Source organism: Rhinolophus ferrumequinum, chromosome 12, assembly GCF_004115265.2.
Source record: "Rhinolophus ferrumequinum isolate MPI-CBG mRhiFer1 chromosome 12, mRhiFer1_v1.p, whole genome shotgun sequence".
Taxonomy (NCBI): domain Eukaryota; kingdom Metazoa; phylum Chordata; class Mammalia; order Chiroptera; family Rhinolophidae; genus Rhinolophus; species Rhinolophus ferrumequinum.
The window spans coordinates 54,755,383-54,782,231 of record NC_046295.1 but is presented as its reverse complement, the minus strand read 5'-3'; the positions used below and the strand labels follow the sequence as shown (position 1 = coordinate 54,782,231).

Genomic DNA, 26,849 nt, shown 5'->3' with positions numbered 1-26,849 from the left:
AGATAATCCAAGACGGTCTCCCCATCTCAACAGCCTTCACTTAATCCCAGCTGCAAAGTCCCCTTTGCCATGTAAGGTAATGCATTCCAGGGATGAGGGAGTGGCCATCTTTTTGGTGGGGGCCTATAATTCCGCCTGTCACACTTACGATTCTATGGAACTTCTAAAACTATGAAAGGCTGGCTGATGGGAAGTGGGAGTAGTGAGCCAGCGAGTCTTGGCTCCTTTGAATCATCCCTCCCTCCCCATGCAGGTAGGTCCAGGGCACCTTCCTGCCCTGCAGTGTGGTTCTGGGAAATGGCCCCTGAGGAGCAAGTGCTGGGCCAGGGAAGAGGGGACTGTGGCCTGCAGGCTCTTCCCTCCCCCTTTGAAGGACTGCCGTAGTGGGGAGATGGTGGGGAGGGCTGCACAGGAGGATGGAGAGGCTTGGGGGTGTCCTGCATGCCAGGTCCTGTCTGTCGCTGTCCGACTCTGCCCGTTTGGGTCCCTCTTCCAAGCCACCATGTGGGCTGGCTAGACACCCACAAGCAGGTGGGACTATCGTAAGGGCTTGATGTGAGTGGCTGAACAGAGTTCAGGTCAGAGGTCCCCACAGCCCTGTGCCAGGGTGAGAGGACAGGGGACTGTCCTCAGGGAACTGCGCCCGCCCTCAGGCCCCAGGGTTGCCCACAGAGTGCCACAACACTGTCCCGAGGGCCAAACCCTGCATCGGCAGGCTGTGTCTTCAGGCTGAGGCCGCGGCCCAGCCACTCTGCATCTGCCTCATTCCTGCAAGACCAGCTCAAGACTCGGCATGAATTCTTCTGGGCTCAGAATACTTAATCTCTGAGAGCCAGCTCAGAGTCCACGACCAGGACTCCTGTACCCTCCCCTGAGACCCATGAGACTGGTGGGGCCCCATCTGGGTCCCCCCATGTCATGACACTGCCGCTGTGGCCTTTCCCTTGTTTTCCTGCTCTTGGTAAAACTTGGGAAGTGAGAAAATCCACAGACAAGTTCCTGGACAAGTGTCTGCCAAGTAGAGGGAAGCTAGGGTTCTGTTGAAGGCTCACCTGTGATGTGAGGTGTGGAAACAGGACAGGAAGCCCGAGCTTCTCTGTGGGATTCTGGTTTGGACCAGCGAGCAGCCAGGTCACGAAGGACCCAAGTGTATTTGTTTCCTGGGGCTTCCATAACAAATTACCACAAACTGGGTGGCTTAAAGCAACAGAAATTCATTCTTTTACAGTTCTGGGGGCCAGAGGTTTGAAGTCAAGGTGTTAGCAGGGAGGGCCGTGCTCCCTCTAAAGGCTCTAGGAGAGAATCTTTCCATGCCTCTTCCAGCTCTGGTGGTTCCAGGGGTTCCTCGGCTTGTAGCCACGTCACTCTGATCTCTGCCTCTGTCTTCCCATGGTTTTCTCCCTCACGTCTCTGTTTCCCTCTTCCTCTTATAAGGACACTTATTGTTGTATTTAGGGTCCACCCAGGTAATCAGGATGATCTCATCTCAAGATCCTTAAATTAAGAACATCTGCAAAAATGCTTTTTCCAAATAAGGTCATATTCACAGATTCTGATAGGACTTCAACATACGTTTTTGGGGGTCACCATTCAACCTGCTGGCTCTGCAGGGTGAACATGCAGGTGTTACACACACCTGTGCAGTCTTCAGATGGACATAGCTGCATACATATACCCACAGGTACTGCCCATGTGCAAGTATCAAGGATGTACAATAGTTCTTACACATGTTCATTTATACTTGCTCTTTTAAAAGCATTTCACTTACATTAACTTCGATTATAGGTTATTAGGAGCTAAGTTATTTGTAGAAATCTGAAAACTAGATGGCTCCATTAATCAAAAGGAACAGTTTCTTCCATGAAAGCTCATCAGGTTTGGGAAGGTGGAAGTGTAATTACGCAGCTGTTTCTACAGGAATTTAAATGCATGCCCCAAATCTTTGAAAAACTTCAGAACTTACAGAGGGCCGCTTCAACAACTTTAAAATTCAAAACGGCAAAGAATGAGGCCAGGTAGAATTTCAAAACACTTGTTCTCCTGGAATCGCAAACCTTGGCGGTGAAAGAATCCCCTCTCAAGCATCCTGACCAGATTCTACTTACACACCTCTGATGACAGGGAGCTCACTATCCACCAAAGCAGCCTTCTCCATCCTTGGAAAGTTCTTTTTGGCTTTGGGCCAAAGTCTGCTTTCCTGAACCATCTACCTGTTGTTCCCCCCTCTGCCACAGAAGTCCCCAGAACCAGGCGCTCTGTCTTCTACACAGTCCTTCGTGTTTGAAGTTGGCCATCACTTCCTGCCATTGCTACTCTTCTGCAGGCTCATTTTTTAATTACCTTAAATTAATGGCTGTTCCTGGGGAGCTCCAGCCCCAGTAAAAGTGACCTGAATTATTCAAAGATTTGAGTGTTTCAAATACCTGTTTGTTCTAGTTAACATTTAACAACAGTGATGTCCTCTGACTCTAATGAGCCACGTTTTAACATGTTCCGTGTTTTAATGGATTTTACTTGAATGAACTGTTTAATCAAGTGAAGACACATTTCATGAATGAATAGAAGTAAATCTATAATTATACGCTTTAGTCAGGTAAGAGGAGTGACATTTCAGCACAGTCCGGGGCTATATATAGCCAGAACATTTGAATGACAAAGTAGGTTACCTCAGCTTCCATAGGAGAGCTGGGAATTCTCTTTGCTCTCAAGTTCATTTTGTAACCTAATTAGAATTTTCAAAGAGTTGTATCGTGCGTGTGATGCAGACCTGGTTCTCCGGGTCTTTTCCTGGATCTCTGCCTTTCTGGATGATTCCGCAGCTGGTGCAGTGGCCTCGTTAGGGAAGGTGTCTGGGGAACTGGCCACAGAAGTCGGGTGGCCTGGGGTCCCCATTACTACCCACAGCCTCCACTGTGCATTTCACTTGCTCCGTCAGAGCCTTCCCACCTGGGATGCGTGGTTAGGACCTAGTAACTTGTAATTGTGATAATACTCTGCCTCTCTCTTCTCCCTTTCTTAGTTTCTCTCTCTTATGCCCTCCTTATGCCTTTTCCCTCCTTTCCTTCTCTCCATTCTCCCTCTGACATGGTCAGGCTCTGCTCCAGGTGCTGGGGGCCCAGGTGCAGAAGGACCTAGGGATTAAAGATGAGACGTAACTATTGGATGGGGCAGCAGAGGGCGGGGAAGGAGGATCACGAGAGGGTGGGAGTAGGTGAGCTGTGGTGGGGGTCAGGGGCTTTCCGGCAAGTTGGCAACCCGGTGTGAGCCTGGCCGTGCTGTTGCTTTTACCCCTACAATTTGTGGTTCCCAACTTTAGCTGTATGTTTGAATCACCTGGAGAGCTCTAAAAATGCTAATGCCTGGGTCCTATCCCAGAGATTCTACTTGGCTTAGGATGTAGCCAGGGCATCATTGTTTTGTAAAACTCCCCAGGTGATTCTGATATGCAGCTTCAGGGGACTGCAGTCCCAGCCTACATCTTGACGACAGCCTCATGAATGACCCCGAATCAGAATATGCAGCTAAGTGGCGCCCCATCCCTGACCGTGGAAACTGTGGAAGACAACAAATGTTTCTTGTTGTAAGCCACTAAGTTTTGGGATAATTTGTTACACAGCCTTAGATGACTCATACAGGTTATTAGTTACCCCAGATGTATCCTCAAGTGAGTCACTTCTTGCTATCCTCAGCACCATGTCCTTATCCAGCCTCCAGAATCTCTCACCTGGATGATTTGGTTGCCCCTTCACTGGCCTTCCTGTTTTCCTCATGCATCTGGCCCCTCAGTGATCCCACAACAGCCTGAGTCGTCATTGTAAAACACAGTGCTAATCGTGCCACCCCCTCCCTGGAACCTTCTAACAGCTTCCGCCTGTGCTTAGGCTCAAGGCCAGAATCTCTCTTGTGAATTAGGAGGCCCTCGTGGTCTGCCCCTGCCTCTCCTTCTTTCTCATCTCATGCCAAGCACCTTCCCCCTCCCTGACCCATCCACTGCTCTCCCCTAGCCCGGCTCTTCTTCAAGTTTCCCCACTGGCTCGCTTCCCAGCAATGCTCCTCGGCCTGAAATCTTTCTCCCTGCTCTCACCCCTGGCCTGCGTCGGACTTCTCCATGACAGCGTCTCCCAGAAGCTTGCCCCTGAACTTGAGCACACTTGTCCTGCTAGGTACCAACGTGGTCATCTGACGAACATCTCTCAACCCCACTCAAGAGAGAGACCCAGGACAGTGAATAGTTTTGCTGATCATCTGAATCCCAGTACCACCTCACATGGTGCCTGGAACAAAAGAAATGTCAATGTCAATGAATGAATGAATGAATGAATGAATGAATGAATGAATGAATGAATGATGAGAGAATGAGCGACTGGCGAGAACCAACAGGCCCCATCCTGGAATGACCAGGCCCTCGGTAGCTGTCCAGAAAGGGACTCAAGCTCAGTGTCCAGGCAGTGACTGGGCATGTCATGGAATTCCAGCCACGGGCGTGAAGCAGGATGCCAGGCTGGGCCTGAGATCTGAGAAGTTTCTTTGCCAGACAGACACGGGGTGAACCCAGGACTCCTGAGCTCGGGCTCCTTACATTGCCTTGCTGGAGGAAGGGGGTGTCCAGGACTAACGTGAGGGATCTGTATGGGCAGGGAGTTAGCTGGCCTTACCTGTGGGACAGGAGCCTGGCAGGACATGCAGATATGGTCCTGGGACCCTGACGCAGGGAGGGCGTGGGTGTAGAGAACGATCCACAGAGCAATTATTCAGAGTGGGGCACGTAATGCAGTTTTTTTCTAAGCCCAATCATTGGGTGATTTCCAGAGAGAAGGCATGTCCAGCCTCATCTGGGCAGCTGATATGTGTTTAGTGAAGAGAGTCAGGCTGCAGAGCAGGGAGAGGACCTTGCAAGTAGAGTGGCATGGTGGCCTGCTCAAGGTGGCCACCATCCTCCCTGATGGAACAGGGTGGACCCACATTACACTTAAAATGGGTCAAATGGACTGAGTTATACTAAGCCAGAAAATTCTTCCAAATAGTCTGTTCCTTTCCCAATTCCTTTAGCTCCCCACCTTCTCCTCTCCTCTCCTTTTCCTCCTCCCACCTGCCCGCTCTCCCCCTACATCTCGCAGGATGGATAAAGACCGGCTGTGTGTGCCTGATGCCTAGTGTGTGGATGGAAGCTGCGCGCTCAGCCAGTTGGAGGTGCAAGGCCATTGTGATGCCTTCATTGGAGTGACAAGTCCCTGTCACTTCTTCCCCCTGGTGAACCAGCTGGGAGGGAGGGGAATTGTGTGCAGACCCATAGGACCTGCCATTCATATGGTTGATCCGACCTGACGGCGTTTCCTCCCTGCTCACCCTGAACAGGTCTGTCCCCATGGCTCTGGGCTTTCTTCCAAAGCCACTGATTCTGCCTGGCTCTTGACTTCTTTCAAAATGTTGGGCTTCCCTAGAATTTGAAGACTGAGTTCAATTGTTAAAATTCTTGGATTTGGATCTTCAATTCCCAAACCTGCACCGGGGGCCAGAGGAGTCATTGGTGTCACCCCTTTGACTTTTACACTCCTCAACCTCCATGTCCCCGACCTCCCTGAAGGGTCCTTGATTCCTGTTCCAGCCACACCTCTGCTCTGAGCCTGAACCACTCTGGCACTAGCCCTGATCAATGCAATCAGAACTGAACCCAATACTCCAGGTCTGGTCTGAGGCAGACAGACCCGAGGGTGGCTGTCCCCTCCTTCATTCTAGATGTGATACCTTTTCAAATGTGGTCCCCAGTCCAACTCACTCTTTGGGTAATTGTCTTACTCAGTTAACACAGTCTGGTCTCATTAACAAGGGGAAAAATATCCAAGCCACTAAAAAGACTTTTTCACACCATAACCAATGGTTTGCTTAAACTTGATCCTGCTTCCTTTAGGACAATGGATCTCAAATTTGAGCGTACAAACTGGAGGGTGGATTAAAACACAGACTACTGGGCGCCACTCCGGGATATCTGATTCTGTAGGTCTGGAGTGGGGCCCATGAACTTGCATTTCTAACAAGTTCCCGGTGTTGCTGGTGTTACTGGTCCCGGGGCCACACTTTGAGAACCACTGCTTTAGGAACATGCTTTCTGGTACGACTTCATATCCACAGTCCATTCCAGTTATTGGGGGGGAAAAGTCAACAGCTCTTACCTCCACGCCCATGCCAGGTTATTTATTCCGGTGGCTCTGACCCACCTATTTCCTCTCTGTGGTGCCAAATGACTTATGCTTTTTGTGGATTTGCTCCAGTGGCTGGGACCCGGGTTCCCTGCTCTGAAAGCAAGGAGAGTTCTTCCTTAGGTCAGCCCTGTGAGTTGGCCCCAAGGCCCTGGCTTTCAAGGACTCAGCCCCTCCTGATACCCCTTCTAGCAGCATTGGGGGCCCTACTCGTGGTCTTTCTTGCTCTCCTGGCAGTGCTGGCCTTCTCTTCCAGGTGACGAGCAGTCTTCTTCTCTGCCCCTCTCTGCTCATCAGTGCCTAACCCTCCTCCTTCCTCCCAGGATGGCCAGGACCTTTCAGCACATCGACTCCTGATGGCTCCCTCCCTGGGCCCAATACGGAGATTAGGCTCCCTGTGGGACCCCACACACTTAAATATGTGTGTATGTGTGTGTATTTTATTTTCTTGGGAATTAAGGGTTGCTTCTTTCTCAGAACATATGTTTGCTTTTATAGTGAAGGTGAATAAAAACATAGGATTCACTTTGCAGCAATGCAGTTTACAGCAAACTGCCAACAGACATTGGCTCCATTGAACAAGACATACCTGCAGTTCCAGAAAGGAAAAAAAAATGATGAGGTTTTTTTGTTTGTTTGTTTTCCAATTTACTTAGTAAATCTTTGATCAGTGCACTGAGTGATCCTTCTATCCATATGTGAAGGTGTGGATTTTTTTTTCCATGTGAGGAAGATCAATTACATTATTCTTTTCCATGCTTTGGTTATTTTAAAATACCATTTACTACTGGTTCCCTCCATTTGCTGTCCCTTAAAAAGTCCATTAGAATAAATATTAGAGCTGAGTACAGACTTCTTGCTGCTGAATTTATGGGCAGTGAGAAGCTGAGTGCACTGACCATCTTCTCTGACCTGTTCTGGCTCATCAGGCTTCAGGAAACGTCTGTATCTGGCAGGATCCAGAAAAGCCAGCCTGCAAGCGTGCAGAGAGCCCTGGCCTGGGAGACACAACTCAGTTTCCGCATTTGTGAAATCAGGGGGTGTTTTGATTTTGTTTGTTTTGTGTTCTGACCACCTATAAGATGTTTGATCTGCCGTAATTGTATACAGCTTTCAAGCACAACACACTTATATGAAGATAGATACCCCCAACCACTGCCGGCCTTGGTGCCTTGCCTCGTTTCTGGAAATGATCCTTCCAGATTTTAGGCATTATAAAGAACTTTAGAGTTTACAAAGCCATTCCACATCTTTACTGGTTTTTGCTGGGCCCTGAAACAACCTTGCAAGTTACATGCTGTATTGCCCCCATTTTAGAGACGAAAAGACTGAGACTCGAGAGCTCAAGCAGTTTTCCTAAATTTGGGTTGCACGCAAGTAGAGAGCCAGGGCCTGCCTGTGCAGACCCAGCAGTGTGTGCTTTGAGCTGTATTGCCTTCCACCAGGGGCAAGTTTGCACATTTTCTATGTTTAATGATAGTTGTGGTTGCACAACACTCTCATGACACTCAAAACAGATAAGGGGACCCCACCTGCATCTGGAAAGAATTGGAGGCAGCAGAAATAAACTTTAATGGCCAAGTCAACTTTTTTCACACGACTTGTTTCCAATCTTCCATCAAAATAGAAGTAAAAACTAAGGATGGACAAGCTTCACCCTGACTGTGGTAGTTTCATTCTTTGTACAAAACATTTATCACGAAGTATTTCAAGCATTCAGAAAAGCACAGAATAACAAACATCCATGGGCTCGCTACCCAGAATTGACACATGTTCACCTTTTGCCCATACTTCTTTTAAAGAAATAAAGCACAGCACTTCCCATTGAAGCTCCTTTGTTCCCCTACCGTGGTGGTGGTTTCCCAGTGACTGTCCTGTGACATCCAGGGCCAGACTATTTAAAGCATTCTGCTTGGAACAACAAGTGCTTTTTATCATGGTAAAATAGACATAACATAAAATTGACCATTTTTAAGTGTGCAGTTCAGTGGCATTAAGTATGTTCAGATTGTCCAACCATCACCACTCTCCATATCCAGGACTTTGGCATCATCCCAAACAGAAACTCCGTCCCCATTGAACAGTGACTCTTCATGGCTTCCTCCCACAGCCACTCCCCCTGGAGCCACTGCTCTACTTTCTGTCTCTATGAATTTGACTCCTCTAGGGATCTTACATAAGTAGAAACATACAATGTTTTTCCTTGTACATCTGGCTTATTGCACTTAGCATGTCTTCAAGGTTCATGTTGTAGAAGATCGAAATTTCATTCTTTTTTAAGGATGAATAATATTCAGTTGTATGTACAAACCACAATTTGTTTATCCATTCATCCGTGGATGGACACTTGGGTTGCTTCCAGCTTTTGGCTACTGTGAATAATGCTGCTGTGAACATGGCGTGCAACTATCTCTCTGGTACCTGCTTTCAATCCTTTCGGGTGTATACCCAGAAGTGGGATTGCTGGATTGTGTAGTAATTGTATATTTAACAGTGCACAAAGGTTTCAATTTCTACATATCCTTATCAGCACCTGCTGATTTCTGTTTGTTGATAATAGCCATCCTAGTAGGTGTGAACAAGAAGTGTTTTAAGGATCATCTCTTAAAGAGGAAGAAACCGAAGCCCTGAGAGGGTAAGGGTCACACAGAGAGGCCAAGGTCACAGACAAGTCAGTGACAGACCAGTAGCTGGAACCTGGGTCCCACGACCTCCACCTGGTTCCTTCTACTAAAACATACACTCCAGTTTCCATTGCTTTATGGCAGAGAGTGTACATCCATAACCATGGGCCCGATACAGACTTCATATTTATTTGGTTTGGCCCTTACTTTTTAAAATTCAAAATAGTATCAACATTTTAGAATGTTGGGGATCGTATATTTTAAAAATCTAGGTTTCCTGGGACAGCCGGTTAGCTCAGTTGGTTAGAATGTGGTGCTCTTAACAACAAGGTTGCCGGTTCAATCCCTGCATGGGCCACCGTGAGCTGCGCCCTCCACAATTAGATTGAAACAACTACTTGACTTGGAGCTGATGGGTCCTGGAAAAATACACTTAAAATCAATTTTAGAAGTTTAAAAAAAAAATCTAGGTTTTCAACTTCTCCCCACAAAATCAGAAGGTCTGATAACTCTGGACCACCATTCTGGCATAGCATGATTGGAGCCAAACAACGACCGCCATTTTTAGATGAGACATGTGGTCACCAATTTTACCACAGTCCTCACCACTCTCTAATGTATCCCATACAGGCTGTTTCACTACTGGTTGGTCCTGATAAACACTGGAGTTTCCAGCCCTCTGGTTTCTAAGCACATAGACGTTAGTCATTCTGTGTGTCAGCAGACATGTAGTTACGTTTGACGGCAAAAGCTGTTCCATAACCTCTTCCTCTATCTTCTACTCTGCATTGTCTATCTGAACGTCTTGGCTATTTCTTCACCCAAGAACTGAAGTAATATTGCAAATAAACATTGCAAAATATAAATACTGTCGAAACACATTTGAATAGTCTGATTTGGAGGTCATGTAGTGCTGTAGAGAACCACCAGCATGAAAGTCCAGAGTCTTGGATGCTCATCTGGATTCTTCCAGGAAAGTCCTGGACAACTTTAATAAGCCCCTTCCTTGTCTAACCTCCTCAAGCCTGTGTGTCAAGTGCGGGATGGGTCTGGGGGATCTCCAAGGCCCCACAGGGTGCTCCGGTTTATAATGTAGATAAAAACCACTCCTTTCCTGTGTTGGCGGACAAAATTGCCTCCACCATTTGAGTCGCTTCCCCAGGACACTCTCTGCACTGGCGCTTCCTATGGCCACCAGCATACTCACCCTCTGCTTTCTCTTTGCTGACAGGTGAGGAATGACCTGACTGGGGTTCTGTATGGTGAGGACATCGAGATTTCGGACACTGAGAGCTTCTCCAATGACCCTTGCACCAGTGTCAAGAAGCTGAAGGTAGGTGCATCTGGCCATCGCCTGGAGTCCAGGCCGACGAGGACAGGCCTGGGGTTCCCCACATCCCTTGACTATGTAAAAGCCTCGACTTTAAGCTGTTTCATTTCATCCTTGGTTTCTCAGACATTGGGAGAAGCTCCCTGGAGCTGGCTTCCCTTGGCTTTCCTCTTGCTTGTTGTCCAGCACTGGCCAAAGGTTTGGGTGCCAGGTGCACAGCCATGGAGAGCTCACTCGGTGGTTTCATATCTGTCAACCCAGCCTGAGGGCAAGTAGGGCACAGTTAGCACCATGTCTGTTGTGAAGAGGCTCAGAGAGAGGATCTATTGGGCCCCAAACCACAGCATGGCAGTACTGTGGTTGGAACTAAAGCCCAGGCCCTGGCCCCCGCCAGGGCACTCACTCCAGGAACAGAAAGGGCCAGCTAGAAGTTACCCAAGTATAAGTGGTCCCTCACTGTCATATGTCTGTTCGTTAGGCAAACGTGCCAGACCCTCTCCTGGGCTCAAAGACACCATTAGGCTGCTCTTCTTCTCAGGTCACTTGTAGCTGGTGAGGAAGGGAAATACTTTTCAGGGGAATCCGGAACTGTAGACCCTGGGAACAAGAGAGGAAGTGACTCGCCCTGCTCTGGGAGAGGGTTCAGACAAAGCCCCAGAGAAGGGACAGCATTTGAGCCTGGCCATGGAGGATGAGCAGTATGGAGACCTGTAGGAGCCCAGCAGGGAAGAGGGGTGAAGATCAGAAGACAGGACAGGTGTGCTCACCACTCTTCGGAATCATACGATATTCCAGGAGGCTCGTGTATCAGGGATGAGGCCGGGGAGAGATGCTGGGGCTGACAACCATTTGGAGCCAGTTTCCATGAGCCTTGAATGCCAAGCTAAGAAGTCTGGTCTCTCATCCTGAGAGCAGTGGAAGCTACTAGGGGTTTGTAAGCAGATACAGACATAGTTAAGCTGTCACCTTCTTCTTTCGCTCTCTTCCATTCCCTCATGCCCATGTTGAAAGTCATTGGTATGGAGTCACCAGATGCCAACTACTGACGGGTCCCTTCTGTCTTGGGCGAGTCCCAGGTTACACTAGTCAGAGCAGGTGGCACTTCAGAGCTCTTCCAAAGCTCTCAGATGAGAGATGGGGAGACAGAAGCCCAGAGATGGAGAGCAAGGAAAGCAGAGCACCAGTTGTTTGTCGCCTGCTTGGGAGCAGAAACACAACCTGCATATGACATTGTAACCCTAACAGCCTCTGCAGATGAGGTAACAGGAGGGAGGGCCTGCTGGCAGCCCAGGTAGCTGGTGCCCCATCTGCCCAAGCTCTTCCCCAGCAGGCTGGGTGGTCTGAGAGTTGAGTCAGGCTGTGTGGGGCCCAAAGGACCCAAAGGGGTGGAATGCCTGCTCTACGGGGAGCACCTGGAGTGGAGGGGTGGGGGGCCTGGTGCTGAGCTGACATTCTCCTGCCACATGTAGTGTCTCCCCAGGGTGCACACTTGAAATAACTTCCTGTGCCTCAGAAGCCCTGCAGAGTTCTACAGGCGTTAAAATTTAAAGAGCCTTTGTGTGTGGAGCAGAAGCACTAGTTGAAAGTCTACAAGAAATTGGGGATGGAACTAGGTGCTCTGCTCACAGACCAACTCCGACAGAAGTAATGTTAACAATTATGAAAGGAGCCACCTGTCTTTCTAGTGCATTGACCAAGGGCCAGGCCCCTGTGCAGAGCACTTGACCTTCACTCGCTCAGTTAGTCCTCCCCAGAGCCCTTGCACAGACGGAATTTTGTATCCCCGTTTCACAAATGGGGAATTGGAGGCTCAAAGAGGTTAAGGAGCTCACCCCAAGTCACCCAGCTGGAAAGCAGCAGGTGGGAATTCCCACCTGGATCTGGGCGATACCAGGACTCAGCTTTCTCCCCTGTCCCACACAGCTGCAGTTTTGAGAAACGATTCCAATGTCACATAAGCCTGGGAAACAGAGCCAAGGACAGCATGCTCAGTCTGTTGGCAAAGGGCTCCTTCTGCGTGGAGCACTCTTCTCCCAGAACCTACATGGCTGCTTCTCATCCCTCTTTGCTGAATGCAAGAGAGATTTTCCCAGACATTTCCCTTTTCCCAGACATTTCCCTTCCCTGAAGGCTTCATTTAAAAGTCAATCCCTGTCCCTCCCACTGCCACTTTCTCTTTCTGCTAATTTCTTTTTCTATCTCATTGATGGACATCTGTATTATTTCCTGGGGCTGCTGTAACGAAGTATCACAAACTGGACAACTTAAAACAATAGAAATTTGTTCTCTCACATTCTGGAGGCTAGAAGTCCCAGGTCAAGATGTTGGCAAGGTCATGCTCTCTAGAAGGCTCTGGAGCTCTTACATGCCTATGTCTTAGCTTCTGGTGTCACCAGCAATCTTTGGCATTCCTTGGCTTGCAATATCTGCCCCAAATGGCATTTTCCCCCTTTCTCTTCACACAGCCTTCTTATTAGGACACTAGTCACATTGGATTAGGAGCCTACCCTACTCTAGTATGATGTCGTCTTAGCTAATTACATCTGCAATGACCCTGTTTTCAAATGAGGTCACATTCTGACGTATTAGGGGTTAAGATTTCAACATATTTTTGGGGAAAACAATTCAACCCATAACATCTGACATGCTATCCATTTTTACCTAGTTGTTTTTTCATCATCTGTCTCCCCCCACTAGGATGGAAGCTCTAGAAAGCAGCAGTTTCTGTCTGCCATGATCACTGTTTTATTCCCCATCACCTGGAACTAAATCTAATTTGCTCAAAAATTTTTTGAGTGTGTGTAAGTAAAATACCAAGTCTGGACAGACAAAGCCAACAGAGGATACAGGATAAAATACTCAAGAACAAGGAAAACGAACTTCTGGAAAGCTCAGAGAAAAACCAAATCTCTGGTTTACTGTGGGATAAGATAGAGAAGGAGGTACAGAGGACAAGCAAGAAAACTAAACAGCAAATAGCAGAATTAAAATCTCCTTTGGGGGTATAAAGAGCAGAGTCAAGGCCAAGGAAAATAAAAATCAATAATATGGAAGACAAACTTGAGATGCTCTCGCTGAATTCAGAGGAAATAGTCAAAGAGATCAATTTACTGTGAGGAAAGATAACAGGTACGGATGCTGAGAAGATCCTGAGGGAAAACCAGGACAAATGAAACAGAACCAAAATCAAAAACAAAATAGGCACCCCAGTATCAGCAAGCACACCTAGCCCCAGATGTTGGTTTCTAATACCACTTTCTGTGAAAAGGAGACAGGGTCCCTTGGAGAAATGGCTGACTCTGGACAAGGTGATCTTGGAACATCCTGTAGTGCCAGAAAGTAAGGAAGTGCGCAACACAACACCGCCATGCACTGATGGGGAGGGCCAGAGGAGTACCGAAGCCAACTGAAAGAGCACCCAATGGCCACACTGGGACATTTGAGCAATAAAATAAAAGTAGTATTGGATTATAACCCAAAGTATAACTAGATGTCCGTGAGTCCATACTGAGATGAATAATTGAATAAATAAATAGGAGAGAATAGACAAATCTCCTGTGCCGAAGAATTCCAAATAATGTATGTAAATATCTCACACTCAAAGAGATGGAACAGAACTACTCCCTTGTTAAGTGACTTCCTTCCAAACAGTACAGTGTGAAGGGCAGTGGCAATAGTTCTACAGTGGAAAACCTGACCAACACTACCTCAGACCGGTGATCAAGGTCAACATCGATAGTGGTAAGTCCTGCTGATAGGATGTACCCTTGAAATGATGTGATAAGAGGGGTCCTTCACCTTAGTAGTCTTCCCCCAGGCTAACCACGAGAAAAACATCAGGCAAATTCTAGTTGAAGACTATTCTACAAAATACCTGACAAATACTCCCAAAACAGTTTAGGTCTTCAAAAATAAGGGATACCTAAGCCAAAAGGAGCCTATGGAGACATGACAACTAAATCTAACATAGCGTCCAGGATGAGATTCAAGAATAGAAAAAGGACATTAGAGAAAAAAACTAAGGAAGTCTGAATAAAGTATGGGCGTTAGCTAATAACGATGAATCAATATTGACTCATTAATTATAACGAATGTACCATACTAACATAAGATTTTCATAATAGAAAAACCTGAGTGAGGGACTTATGGGAACTCTTCATACTATCTTTGCGATTTTTCTATAAATCTACAACTAGTCTCAAATAAGGATTTTATTGTTTTAAATAGGAGACAAACTTAAGGGGGCTCAAGAGAGAAGTGCTAGGTGGACCACACAAAATTGCCAATCTTCAACCATGCTGTAACTACAAAATCAACAATTTCATAAGGAAATGTGCAGACGGTATGGGCAGACCAGCTGGCCTTTGCACATTCCAGCAGAATTGGTATAAAGAGACTCATACTTTGACACATTATGGCAAAAGTCTTGAAATGCGAACATAAAGGAGAAAATCTACAAGTATCTAAGCCAGAAAAAAAGCAAATTTCCCACAAATACGCAAAAACTAGGCCACCTCGACTCCTCTGCAGCATTTTATCCTAGAGACAGTGGAACCGCGGGGAGATCTTTTCCTCTGTGTGATGCACTAGCCATGTGCCCTTCTAGAAGTTAATCCTTGAAGTTCTACGTCAACCTGTCTAGAATGATGACAAACTCCACAGCTGAGGTCATAACAGCTGAGCAGGGACCACAGGAACCCATGGAAAGAGAACTAAGTCTAAATAATTGTTATAAAAGTGTCTACAGATGTAAAAATTCATTTTGAAAGCAAACATACATATAATACAAAAATAGATACTGTAATAACAGTAATTGAGATATTATAAAAATCCAAATTCCATTAACAGAGCCAAAGGAGTAGACGAGTAAAAATCAAAATGGGTGCTAAACTCCTGGTCTTACATAGCAGAGGGACTCCAAAGAGAGCATTTTGCTCATGAGTTTCATAATTATAGAAATAATGAACTAAAAAAGGCTTAGAATAACTTAATGGCAAATATACTATAATGCAAAAGGAAGCTTCCGAAACAGGGAAGATAAAAGCAAAGAAAATCTAGTCCGCGTATTGAAAGACAGAAAGCAAATGTGAAAACCAGAGAATAAAAACTGTAATTGCAAACCAAAATATAATCATCCTGACCATGAGTTCAAATAGGTCAAACTTCCTGTTAAAAGGCAAAGACTTTCAGATTGTGCTGCGAGGAACCGTAGCTATTTACAGCAGCCGGAGTGACACAAAAAGGTCAAAGGTCAAAGGTTGGCCAAAGGTACAGTATAAGACGCAAATCAAAATGAAGCAAGAATCCCAGTGTTCATATTAGAGCAAAGAGAATTCAAGGTTCAGCTGTTAGGGAGAGTCGTTTTCTATAGATAAGAGTACAATTCACCATGAGAATAACACACTCATGGACCATTATTACTCTAAACTACATCTCACTAAAATATATAAAGAAAAGCCTGTTACAAATACAAAGGGGAAGTGACAGAAACACAAAAATATTGCGAGCCGTAACATCTCTGTCTCTCATCTTGGACAGATCACCCAAGCGAAAGCAAGTAAGCAAGAACATAGAGGAACTGCATAATGAGATTAATCAGGCTGATTTGGCAGCTATGTATCAAAGTTCCTCTGAAGAAAATCAGGAAACAAAACCATCTGTGTGTGATGAAGACCCCAGGCCTTCAAGCTCATTCTGGGCCTGTAACGGGGGCCTGTCACATTAACTGTTGCCAGGCCAGGGGGAGGCCACCCTGCAGGGGATCACCCCCAGGTATTTCCTTGGTGCTGCACTGACACGCGCCGTGGGGGAGAGCCCCAGGCTCCAGATGTCCCCCTCTGTTCCCTTCCGTTGCTGTCTCGGTCTTCTCCAGAGCAGTCCCCAACCCATCATTCAGTGTTCAGATTACAGCAAAATCTCCCTCTTTTATAAATCAACTGATTAGCAACTTGAATTCCATCTGCAATGTTAATTCCCCCTTGCCATGTCACATAGCATATTCGCAGGTTGCAGGGATTAGGGCATGGACATCTTTGGGGAGCCATTATTCTGCCTGTCACTGGAAGACCACAAAGATACGCCTTGGGGTGGACTATTCCCAGCTTTGCTCCATGAGAGAGTCGTAGTGGGAATTAAACCCCATCCCAGAGGCCAGGAGCCCTGCCGGTCTGCCTGAAACTGCCTGAAACTGGTTCATGCAAGCATTCCGAGGGGGCACAAAGCTAGAATAAATATTGTGCGTCTTCCCAGCAGGCCAGTTTTGCTCAGGGACTTGGGAAGAAAGAGCATTATTTTTATCTTAAGGTAAACATAGACATGTTATTGGAATGTTAAATGTACATGAATTTTTAAAATAAAATAATAAACTTTAAAGAAATTCCATGCTCAGCCAGCCACGAGCTATTCCCTCGTCACTCCCTTCCTTAAGGGTGTGTATCTCCTGCTTCTCTGCCTTTAGGGACATTCTGGTGAGGGGAAAAAAACAAGAGGCTAATTTTAGTTCAGTGAAAACGAGTGTTCCTTCCAGGTGCAGAATCAGTCTGGTAGAGCCAGGAGGGACTTTGGGAAACATCTACGCTGACCCTCTCAGGCTTATGCCAGGTTTCACAGCCAAAGTGACCCCTTCCCCTGTGTCCGCTGCCCCAGGTCAGGCCACCTCCCAGCTGGCGTCTCAGCCAGGCTCTAACAGCTCAGTCATCCGGGGGCTCATAGCACCATATCCCTTTCTACAACATTGTACAGGGTTTCATTTGATTTTTTTTTTTAGCGGTCCAGTGGAGTAGATAGTGTAGTCTGTGGGGCTGGGCCCCTGAGCAACCAGAAAACTATTGACTATGGGCCAAGACAAGAAGCATAGGTGGCAGGAGTTGCCAGATAACCCAGAGGTCAGTGTCAAGGTCAACCTTGACTTTCTAGCAGGACCTCACACTCCTGCCACAGGGAAGACAGGCCAGGGTGGCCTTCTGTTTTCTTGCTCTTCGGATGCGCGCCAGCTATTTTGACGTCTCAGAATTACATTTGTCTCTCAGGTCTTCTCACTTCAAAGTTGCAGGACTTTTCTCCATGAGTTGTTGCTGCAGACTGGATGCTGAGCTCCTGCAGCTCAGGCCTGGTCGGCTTTCTCAGCCCTGGAGGCACTACATCGGGGGCGTGGTCAAGCATTCAAGTTCTCAGGCCAGACCCACCTGGAGATAAGGCAAACACCACCACTTTCTACCTGTGTGATCTGGTGTTTTAGGTTTAACTGCCTAGAAACAGAGCCTGAGATTCTTGCGGAAGTGATTTACTGAGAGTGTGCTTAGGAGAAAGTGAGAGAAGCAGATGAGGCTAGAGGGAAGCTAGGGCAAAATGCTGTCTTGGCGGAGACCCAGTTAGCCCGGCCCACGGGGTCTCTGGAGCACAGCCTGTCCTACAGAGCTAGTCTCACCTTTCAGCAAGGGGGCTAACGCTTTCTACATGTGCGCGTCAGTCCCTGGCTGCTGCAGGGTGTGGGGCTCCCCCACACCCTCCCCGACATGGCCTCGGGGGGCCAGGAAGCTCCCCTTAGCTGAGGGCAGCTCCCCAGCAAAGGGTGGGAGTTGTTAGCAGACCACCCTCACCACAGCTGGCAGGGGTGCACCAGCCCGTATGACCAGTGGTGTCTGCTGCATCTGGGAAAGCTTCCGAATTCGTTGGGCATCCGTTTGCTAGTGAAACTTTTCACCGTGGGCATAATAATAGCACCTACTTCTAGGGTGGGACTGATATACCACTTAGCACAACACCTAGAAAGAGCTCAGGAATTGTCATTTATTTGGACTTTGCTAGGATCCCCTGCAAAACGGGGCTTACACATTAGTTCTTTGAATTGAGTCATTTGTGTGTGTCGGTGTGAGTTTATCTTCCTTTAAAGCTCCCAGAGACAAAGGGGTTCTAGGCAACAGATGAGATGGGCCCAGGAAAAAGGAAAGGAAATCCTCCCAGGGTTGGTCTGTGCACCTAATCCTCGGGCCTCCCACCCAGCCCAGGGCTGTTTCCTTCCATTTTTGCCCCTTCCCTTATGGGTGTGGCCTCTTAAGGGTGTGAACATAGGTCTCCATTATGGTCTAGCCATCTGAGAAGTTGTCTTTTGTCTGACCTCGAGTCTTCTACTTTCACTCCAGGCAGCCCTCTGCAAAGTCAGGCATCCATGGAAGAGCCAGGATTTTTGAGACTCTGCCCTCTGCCACGTTCAAGGTTTTCTGCAACCTCACAGCTCTATCCTGTCAATCTCATCTTCAGTGCTGTTCATGGCTCTCTCCCCTACACCCCCGCCCCGTACTCCTTAAACTGTCCCCAGGCCCTTTCAATCACAGAGGAGAGTGTGCTTATATCTGTGGCAGGGAGGTGGAGGGCTTGGCCATAAGCCATGGCCACTGCCAACACAAAATTTCTCTTTTCCATTCTCTGGACTTTCAAGAAAAGATACAAGTTATGCAACATTAAAAAGCATGATTCTGGAACTTTTGTGAGAGTTTGCACATGTTAAAAACTTATAAGATCCCCCAAATCCAAAACGTTTCCCTCTACCCCTTAATCTTCCAATAAATTGCTACTCCAAAAAGACGATCCAGGTATATCCGTGCTTTTCATCTTCTCAGGACTACTCCACGCCCCAGGGATGCACATCCTCCACTCTGAGAAGCACTTCAGGCTCTCTGTACTGCTCTCCAGGCCCCCTCTAAGGCTCCCAGTCCACTCCCATCTCCCTTTGTCTTCTCCCTGATCCCGGGATTCCAGGCTCCAGCTGTACTGGGTCCTGGCTCATCCTCTTCCTTCCCAGACTCGGCAGCATTTTGCCCTCTCTTACTCACCATCTAGAATCAGAATGGGTTTGAATAGTTCCCCGCATCAGACACAACCTGGTTCTGGATAGATTCTTTCTGCAGGGCCGTCTGATGGTCGGGGGGACCAAGGGGAGAACACCGGTTCTGGGGTGCTGTGCAATCTTAGGGAAAGCCTTTAGCTTCTCTGGGAAGGGGTTGATTAGATCGGTGATTCCTTGGGCCCCATACAATCCTAGCAGTCTGGGAACACTGGCCAAGTGGTCCATGCAACTTGGTTGTCAAGGCAACAGGGACACTAAATGGTCCACAAATGGCAGAACTGGTTAGTTATCTGTCACCAAGTGGTCAGCCATGAAGATGTGGGTCCATTCAAGAAATGGACGTGGTGAGCTGAGTCAGTGCTTAGGCACTAGGCTAGCAGGACATTAATGCAGTGATGATACCAGCTACTGAATAAACAGTGTGGCTTTGTGTTTGGTGCTTCACACAGCATTCATTCACTTCATCATGCAGTCAGTACCTGTTTACTGATATATGTGCTATGCCCAGTGCTGAGAGATGGGGACCCAGAGATGAATCAAGTTACCGTCAGTCCAGTGGGGAAGAAAGACAGATGAGTGGACGTGTGCCATGATAGAGGGATGTACAGAGTGCTCTGGGCCCACAGAGGAACAAATGGCCACCAAGCCTGATGGGACAGAGATGACCTCTCAAAGTAGGGTTGCCTGAACTAATGTATTGAGGGCGAGTAGCAACTATCCCTGCAGAATGAGTGGGCTGGGAGGGGAGGGCATTCTGGATGGATGAGCCTGCAGAAAGAAACGGATGGAGTGAGAACACGCATGAATGAATGAACGAACAAATGAACAAATAGAGAACTGCACATCGTTCATTCTCGCTGCCGTGGAGAAGTAGTGAGGACTAGTGAGCAGTGATTGAGACGTAGGCAGGCGTCTGTTGATAAAGAATCTTGAATGCTCTACTAAGGAGCTCAAAGTTTGATATGTAAAGTTCAGGGAGCCATGGAAAGATTTTACATGATCACATTTGAATCTTAGAATGATCCCTTATCTGCTCTGTAGAGACTGGGGTGAGTGGGACAGAACTAAAGGTAGGGATCCAGGTGGGAGGTTGCTGTGATTCACCCAGTCGGCAATGATGATGGCTAACTCCAGGGCAGTGGGGCCGGAGGGACAGGGATGATTTGGGAGCTAGGAGCAGACAGAACCAACAGCCCCGCCTATGGCTTGGATGAAGGAGAGGAGTGAACCTAAGGTGACTCTCAAGTTTCCCACCTGGGGCAATGGGAGGTTGGCGACACCATTGTCAACACAAGAGGAGGAAGGGGCTTGTTGGGAAAGCTGATGAGTTCAGTTTGGGACATGCTGAGCTTGAGGCACCTGGGACGATCTAAGCAGAGGTATCCAGTGGGCGGCTGGAGAAAATTCTAGGCTTGGGGAGAGAGGTTTTGGAGTCCACCACACGCAGAGGGGAGTTGTGGCTGGGGTCATGAATGAGGTTGCCCGGGGAGAGTGATGAGGGCAGAACTATGTGGATGGTTGGGATGGGATGGACAGAAAGATGAGGCACTGATTCTGAGCAGGAGTGACCAGGAGGTAGGAGGGAACCGGGAGAAAGCATTATGGAAGCCAACAGGTGGGGTTCCTTATCATGAATCCTGCAGCCACCTGCAAGGTAGCTAGCATTATTCCTCTTTCAGAGATGAGGAAATTGAGGCTCCAGGAAAGTAAGACCCACGGTCATACAGCTGGTCCGTGGTGGAGCTGGGATTTGAACTGAGGTCTCTGACTGCAAAATCTAATAAGTGGTTTCTACTCTATTATGTTTAACAACACAGGGCTTGGCACAAAGTAGATGTTCCATAAATGTTGGATGGATGGATGGATGGATGGATGGATGGATGGATGGATGCTCTTAGCAGCAAGAAATGCTGAAAGACGTCAACAACCTAGCTGAAAGACCCTGGAATGTGCCTGGGAGCATGTCCACAGAACAGAAGCAGCTTAAAACTTTTTACAGCTTTGCAGACATGGTGGTGACAAAGGCTTGCCTTGCTTCAACTGCTCTGTTAATGATCTTTTAAAGTCCTTTCAGAGCAAGGTTTATTTTTTTCTTCTTTCCATTCTTGCTTGCAAACGAAGGATGATTTTAGAATCCAAGCCTTTTTTATTTTGCTCAAGTACATGATGAGTAAAATGGCCTCCCAGTCAGCACTTTCCAATTTTGAAAGATGCTAAAAACTGATCTTTAAAAGCATGTTTCTCTTCTTTATGCATCAAAGGGCCCTGAAGCCTGTTGGAGAGGACAGGATGAATGGAGGGAAGGTAGCACCACCTGCAAGGCTAAGCCTCACTGCAGAGGGCAGGAAGTGACGGGGGAGGAGGGACAGGGTGCAGGCCAGGGCCTAGCTGGGTGGCTGCCCAGCACTTCCTCCTCCAGTCTGTTCTCTAGGGGGTAGGGCACAGCCTGGATCCCCACCCCCCAAGAAAGCTACGAAGAGCCCCTTACCCTGACCGGGGAGGGAGCCTCAGACAGACACTGAATAAGTGTTTGTTGAATGAATACATGAGTCACAGGAGCAGCTGTAAACATGCACCTATTAACCACATTGAGATAATAAGGTAATAAATAACCATTTATAGAAATTTTGGATATAGATTTTTCCTTGAAATAAAGATGGGCCGGGGGAAGGTTATAAAATATTAATACTAGCTACCACTTACCGGGCATCCACCATATGCCAGAAACTGTGTTAAGCGCTTTATAAGTATTATCTCATCTAGTGTCCTAGCAACCCTGTAAGGTAAGTATCACCATTATTCCCAGTTTGCAGATGAAGAAATTAAGGCTATGAGGGGAAAAGGAGCTGCCTGAGGCCACCCTTGTTGTTAGAGCTGAGATTTGAACAAAACTCAGAACTGAAAGAGACTCTGAAACTTAATTGGTAAGGTATGTGGGCTCCAGGAAGGTAGAAAAGTCTAGAATAAGGTGAGGGTTGGATCTCGTTTCTGCAGACACCATCCTGGGAACCTAGGAAGCTCCCTTCTTTCCTCTGGCCTCAGTTCCCCTACATGTAGAGTGAGGAAGATTAGACACTGTGCGCCTGGCAGAGTTCACCTGCCCTTGGAGGAGAGTAGGCGAGAGGCCCCTTAGAGCTATCGGCTTTAGCATCCAGCCTGTGCCAACTTGTGCCACAGCCTGTGCTTGAGACCAGGGAGGGCTGGCAGCAGGAGCCAAGGGAAAGCTGGCCCCAGAGAGGGCCAGGGAATCCAGGCTGGGCTGGGCTGGGGATGAGGGGTTGCCCTGCCTGCTGCTCAGGCAGAGCTCTTGGCTGGGGAGCCTGGGTCGCACGAATGTTCTCTGCCCCCAGGGATGTGCCGATCATCCATTCACCTTCACGTGTGTGTCCTTCTGTCCACAGGGCAATGATGTGAGGATCATCCTTGGCCAGTTTGACCAGCATATGGCAGCAAAAGTGTTCTGTTGTGTAAGTAAAACTCTGATCCTCTCATTTGTGTCTTTGGGGAAGTTCACGAAGCCTTTTCTCGGACTCATTCTCACCGGCTGGTCTGTGAGTGAGGTCCTAGGACTGGAGTTGGGGTTGTTGGATGCACAAGTGTTATTCTCGCTGCTCTTTCTTCTTTACAGGGAGCTAAAGCCTCAGGGCTCAAAACTATGTAGTCGTAGGGGGAACCAGGGACCTCAGTTTATCAAATCCACTGTCTAACCTGTTGTCTAAGCCCTGTCTGCTAATTCCAAGTCCCCTTGTCTCAGCCATGCTTGATGGAGGCTTGCTATTTGCACTGCGCAGAGGGCGACAGCAGATACCCGGGCAAGACTGAGGTGCCTCACACCCCTCCCTGCCCTGTCTTAGGTGTAGAACATCTGTCAAGTATTCAGTATCTACTCCTGAATCCTTTGCAATTGTCTGGTGTGTGACAGGTGACAAAGTACTTTTTTTTTTAATACCTTATCTCATTTAATCTTTTCAATAACCATGTGAAGCAACTATCATTATCCCATTTTACAGATGAGAAAATAGAACACCCAGGAGGTAAAGGGGCTTTCCAAAAGCCCTCAGGTAATTCATGGCAGAGCCAAGATTCCATTCCCAATCTTGATTCTCAATCTAATTCTTTTTTTTTTTCATATGATGTTCTAACCTACATAGGTATAAGAGTTCTGACACAGGAACTAAGTCTCCATTTTGGTTCCCTGGCTCCCCTCTTCCACCCTGGGTTAGGAGAAATGTCAACAGAATGAGAACCTGGTTATGTGAGTCTTCGCCTACCCAATAAGCTCTTCCTCTTAAACTGAGGTTATTCGGGGTGTAGTCTCAGGTGATGGGCCACAGGCCTCTGTTCTCTTTGAACTTTTGTCAGTAACTTGGACGAAATTATTAAAAGTAGACTGGTAGGAATTTTAGGAGTTTAATATATGTTGGATGTCGGAGTCAGGGTACAAAGAACCGTAACAGGCTGTAATGTTTGAATAATTCCAAGAAGAGTAAATCTAATAGTCCTAAGAGAAGTTTATATTAGGACAAATCCAGCCGCCTAGTTGAAGGTCGTGGAGGCATAGCTGTGTGTTGAGAGCAAAAGAGACGTTGGGGTCTTGGTTGACTTCAAGGTTACTGAGTCACCTGTGTGAGCACGGCTGCCAGGGAGCTGAGGTGACCTCAGGGCTGTGTGTCCGTACCCGGGGTGGGTAGCCCTTCTGCTCTCTGCCTGGGGTGTCCTGCTCTGCTCCTGGTTCATCATTTCCGGAGAGATGCAGGAACTGAATGAGGAGAGGGCAGTAACTGCAAGCCACCGTCGCACAGGGTATTTCATCCTGAAGGCCCAGGAGCGGTAAAAACTGCCTGATCATCTCTCAATTTACCAGGGAGGACCGAGAAGCTATGAGGCTGACATTTCAGGAGATGCTAGGTGGAGCTGAGAGCTCAGGAATCTGTCTGCTTGAGCTTGCGCCCCTGCTCTTCTGCTTAGTTGCTGATTTGGGCTTGTTGACACTTTCTGAGCCTCAGTTTTCTCATCTGTAAAGTGGGGATGATAATAATACCTGTCTCATAGGATTGTTGTGTAGATTAAATGAGCAAAAACACTTTGCACAGTGTCTGATGTACAGAGAGCCCTCAGTAAATGTCAGTGATCTTTTTTTGGTTTGTTCATGGAAGGTCTCAGGTGTCTGAAGATGGAATAGACCACCACTGGGCTGATGAGTTTACTAACTGATGGACTTTACAAGGTTGTATTAAGCATCCGGTGTATCAGTTAAGGGTAACAACCGGTCTCTCCATATAAAAATCTAAGAAGGAACATGAGAAAAATTGACAAAATGGAACAAATTGATTTAATGCATTTTACTTCAAAACTCATACGCCCTTGCACATTACCACCTAAGGTCCAGGAATGGCCCATTTCTTAAAGGGCTCCAACTTGGAGGACATGATCTCTTTTGGGGAAGAAGCTGGGTTCCTCCCTCCCCCCACCCACCATTTCCCCAAGGCCTTGCAAGCAGCTGGCACATGGTGGGTAATAATTCCAGGAAAAATAAATTAATAAAAATGATCCATAACGAAGCCACACCGGGCACTGGCCACCTCCTGTTTGCAAGAATGTAGGCAAACCTTGTGTTCTGATTCAAGCCAAACCCAAGCTGAGGCGTGCCTGTGATTTCCCTCCCTGCCACGCGCTGGGATGATTTTTGAGTGGCATTTCCAGCCGTGGTTTCTACTTCAGCACAGACGGTGTGGCTGAGTTCCTCTCGACCCAAAGCCCGGCTGCCTGCCTTCCATACGGCATGGGACACCATCCTACCTTATCATCCCACTTCATTTCTTCCTCTTGTTGGATTTTGGTATTTTGAGATGAGTCTTCTCTTAGAGTCTTTGCTGTCTGCTTCGTTCATGGAGGAGATTCTCAGAGGTCTGGGTTGGGTATTTGTTCCACGTGTCAGACCCTCAGATGGATCTGCCCTCCAGGACTTTCAGTCTTACCTGATTAGGAAGGAGTTCTTCTGGCAGGTCTGGAAGGTCCTAAGGAGTCTGTTCACGGTCACCTCGCTGGATCAAGACTCAGGCATGTGATGGAGGCAGGGCCCCTCAGAGCAGAGACCCACGGAGAGAGCCTTCCTGCCTGTGCGTGTCAGAGCACAAACTGGCTTGGAAACATCCGCGTCCCTGCCATCCAAATGCCGCAGTGCAAACGTTGCCGCACGTTGCTGTGTTCTTGAGATTGGAACTGCCACCCAGTGGGAGAGCAGACTCCAGCAAATGCAAGGCCTATTTATAGTCCGGTGGCAAAATGTTCATTTTGGCTCTAGCACGGTATGAGCATGGCTTGCTGCTTTTGTCTTCTCCACCCTCCTCGGTGGTCTAAACTCTCCAGCACTCTGACCTGGGTTCTGGTTTTAGCTCTGCCAGCTCTGTGACCTCAGGTAGGTCACTTTCCATCTCTGGTCTCTGGCTGCCTCACCTCTCAAATGGAAGCAATGCTCCCTGCCCCGTCTGCCTCCTGGGGTTGTCGAGCGGCTTACAGAAGGCCACCAGTGGAAGATCGTCATCCCAACTGTTAACTGCTTTACTGATGGGAGAGTTTCTTGCCCTACTGTGGTGAACTATAATATAAAAGGGCAATGTCCCTCTTGCATGGGGAGGGGAAGAGGCAAAACAGAACTTCATAAAGAGAGAAAATGGAATTAAAAAAAAATGTTCACATCATGGTTCCCTGTCTACAGCTAATAAGAACCAGAGCGATTCATGGGACTGAAGAAGCTGAGCTTAGGACAGCCCACCACCATGTGGCAGGGCTCATTTGGAGGCCAAAGGTCCTGAGACCACATTCCTGTGAGAGGCAGAGAAATGACAACCAAGGTGGCCAAGGAAACGGGAAATGTGTTCATTCAGTCACTTCACAACCATTGATTGCGTGCCCTCTGTACACCTGGCACTCTGCTCTAAGGATCCTGGGAGAAGCCGACACCACCCTCCAGGAACTCCCAATCTGGCAAAGCCGACAGCCAAGCATGCCAGCAGCTACGTGGAGCCCACATGTCTAACAACCTCAGTTCTTTCAAATGTAGCAATACTAGAATGGATGCCCAAGAGCTTCCCTGCAGTTGCTTTAGACAGTGGATGATATATTTAAGCCCAGTCTACGCTCCCTTGCAGGAGAACCTTTTAGACCCTCATTCAATACCTGTTTGCTTTTCCTCTCCACATATGTTGAACAATCCAGGCTCTCTGTTTTCCAAGCCCATAGCAGTCTAAAAGCAAATTCAGAATGAGGAGAGGGACTAGATGACCCTAAAACATGATTTTCTAGACCTGACAGCTAGAAAGGAGACAAAGCCATAAGAAGTGGATCTAAAGCTCCAAGTACAGCAGTCTGGGGCCATTTGGTGGGCCAGTCTCCTCCACGCCCAAGAGTATCACTGTGCATGGCCCATAATGGTGACTGATGTTCAGAATGAAATTATGCGTGACCCAAAGAAGAAGGGGGCAAGAAGGAGCTGCTGAAGTGTTCTTGAATGTAGTGTCGGGCGGGCGTGGTATCCATATTATTTCATTTCATTCTTACGCCAACCCAGTGAAATGGGCTTTGCTTTCCACAGTCTCTAGATGAGAAATGCAAGGCCCAAAGGGTTGTGTGCTCGTTACCCAGCTGGTGTGTGGCACAGAATCTAGGGCTGCTTGACTATCATCTTTTTTTCCCCCCAGAAGATCAGTAAACACGTTTTTATCTTCATCAAAATTGACTCCTGTTCTAAACAAAATGTGTTGTCACTCCAATGGACTGAGCTTCTGTTTTCTGGACAATTCATCCACAAGGAACAACTCCTAATGGGACAGTAGCAGGTCAAAGAGCTGTCC

General features: G+C 47.6%; 1 protein-coding gene across 1 annotated transcript in view; it reads left to right on the top strand.

Moving 5' to 3' along the window:
- GABBR2 (gamma-aminobutyric acid type B receptor subunit 2) overlaps positions 1 to 26,849 on the top strand; it is a 340,052-nt gene that overhangs the window by 169,581 nt on the left and 143,622 nt on the right. Inside the window, exons 4-5 of the mRNA XM_033123673.1 lie at positions 10,053 to 10,154; positions 22,398 to 22,463. Coding sequence (XP_032979564.1) covers positions 10,053 to 10,154; positions 22,398 to 22,463 — 168 coding nt within the window. The remainder of the gene's footprint in view (positions 1 to 10,052; positions 10,155 to 22,397; positions 22,464 to 26,849) is intronic.